The sequence below is a fragment of the Trichinella spiralis genome (genome assembly GCF_000181795.1).
Source record: "Trichinella spiralis strain ISS 195 chromosome Unknown Scfld4080, whole genome shotgun sequence".
NCBI classification, from domain to species: Eukaryota; Metazoa; Nematoda; class Enoplea; order Trichinellida; family Trichinellidae; genus Trichinella; species Trichinella spiralis.
The window spans coordinates 1-2,108 of record NW_003531019.1 but is presented as its reverse complement, the minus strand read 5'-3'; the positions used below and the strand labels follow the sequence as shown (position 1 = coordinate 2,108).

Below are 2,108 nucleotides of genomic sequence, written 5' to 3'. Positions count from 1 at the left end.
GAAACCGAAAGAAAGTGGAACCCACGAGTCGGGTTCATCGTTTCGACCAGCTGACAACGACAGCTGATTCAGATGTAAGCAGTGGAAAGGGTGTTGCAGAGAGGCAGGGAACAACAACAGGAGGAGGAGAAGTCGAATCACCACAACGGAGCCGCTGACGAGAGGTTGATGTGCTATTTTGGACAACAGCAGCAGTGTGAAGAATTTGTCGTCGTTGACCAAGAATCCGTTCGACGAACGCTTATCTCCGGTGGTGGATGCGAAGGATGAGGAAGAAGAGGAGATTAAGAATAAGAAGAAGAAAAAGAAAAAGAATAATAATAATAATAATAACAAAGAGGAAGAGGTGGAGATGAGGGCCCAGAAAGTTTACCCGAAGATGAGCAGAGAAACTGACGAATTGGGAATGGCGCAGCTGCCCAACGAGCTTGCTTTACCGGGAAGCAGCACCAGCTCCAAAGAGTCAGTTTTCATTCGGCTCAACAATCGGCTGAAAACGCTCGAAATGAACGTCAGTCTGAGCAGTCAGTATTTAAGTGAACTGTCACGCAATTACAAGCGTCAAATTGAAGAAATTCAACGTTTGCTCAACAAGACCATGCAAGTAGCAGGTGACGTTGAGATGCGGTTGATGATGTTGATCAAGTTGCAAGATCAGACGTTGGGCGTGCTGCAGTCGAAGGTGGACAACTTGACCAAGCGTATCTCGTTGCCGGTTGATCGTTGGGTGGATCAAGAGGCTAAAGTAAAATAAATGATTAATTAATTTAATGACGTTTAAATTTTTTTTCTTTTTCTCATTTCAGTGGTTGCAGTATCATTATTGGTTGTTTTTTGCACAGTTAGGCTTTTGCTTGTTGACGTTGGTGTTGCTGATGAGATCGTTGCGGGGTGCATTGTTGAAAAGAGACGATGTAGTTCGTATCGTGTTGGAAGTATTGAATATGCGTGCTGCACAACATGCCAACAGTGGTGCTTTTACGGCCTTTAACAACAGTCCCTATGGTAGTAGAAATACTAGCAGTAGTAGTGCTGTACGGTTGGGAGCAGGCTTAGTTTCTCATCGAAAGCGATCATGCTCTGTTAATCAGCATGACAAAGATTTAAAATTGAATCGATCGAACAATAATCCACTCAGCGTCAGCAGTTTAACCAGAGCAAAGTTGGCCCACCTAACGCCAAATGGTAGCGGCAGTTACCACACCCATAAAAGCAACGGCAACAGCGGCGGCGGTGATCGACATTCTCGATATCAGCATCTAGCGGGTGTGCTGTTCAGCGCAGATAGTAGCAAGGTGCCCCGCAATGCGGAACTAGTCCGCTGGCTCGAAATGCCGATCCGACTTTGTACTGTGAAGAATGTTGGAAGTAAAAAATGTAAATTATTTCAGCAGCAACAACGTTGGATGATAACCAATTCTCCTGCAGACAAATTATTATTATCGGCATCTTTATCGTCGTCAAAGCAAAGTTGATGCTTCTACTTTCTTGTTTATTTTTATTATTTTATTTTTAATCACTTATTATTTTGTTTGTTCTTTATTTTTTTTTGTTTGAACCGTGCAGCATAGTATTCTTATCTTTGCAGTTGCAAGATGTAAGATAACAAATCCGGGTGATGATTTTGTTTTATGATGGTTGATAATTGTTACCGCAGTGTTTTGTTTTACCCATTAAACTTAAAATTGTTTGTTGTAATGTGCTTTGTGGTAATTTTTTTGCACTGAGACGTAAAACGCACGAATTTGATTAAACGATACTGTTTCGATTATTACTTACTCGGTATCGATTTTGCTTTCATATTTTTGTTTCGAAAATTAAATTTTTCCTTTTTCTTTCAGTTGAAACATACTCGACTTTGTCATTTCATGTCAACTAAACATTTGTACTTTACTATCATTTCGAATAATATTTATACTGTATTTTACTTTTGTATTTCACGTTCATTTTTCTTCAATCGTGTTCGTTTCGGTGATGAAATTGATACCGGGAGAAGATTATGCTTTAGAGCAGAAACTTTACTGACAACATTAATCAGGAATGCCTTATTTTTTTACGCGCACCAGATCGTTCGTTAGGTGAATGGGGTTTCGATGATTTTTTTCCCC

At 40.4% G+C, this 2,108-nt stretch overlaps 1 protein-coding gene across 1 annotated transcript; it reads left to right on the top strand.

The window, feature by feature from the left end:
* Positions 1 to 352: 352 nt before the first annotated feature.
* Positions 353 to 2,078, top strand: Tsp_13899 (protein C1orf9). Its single transcript, XM_003367545.1, has 4 exons — positions 353 to 745; positions 807 to 1,470; positions 1,589 to 1,626; positions 1,842 to 2,078. The coding sequence occupies exons 1-4, from the start codon at positions 353 to 355 to the stop codon at positions 2,076 to 2,078; spliced, it is 1,332 nt and encodes a 443-aa protein (XP_003367593.1).
* The last annotated feature ends 30 nt before the right edge of the window (positions 2,079 to 2,108 follow it).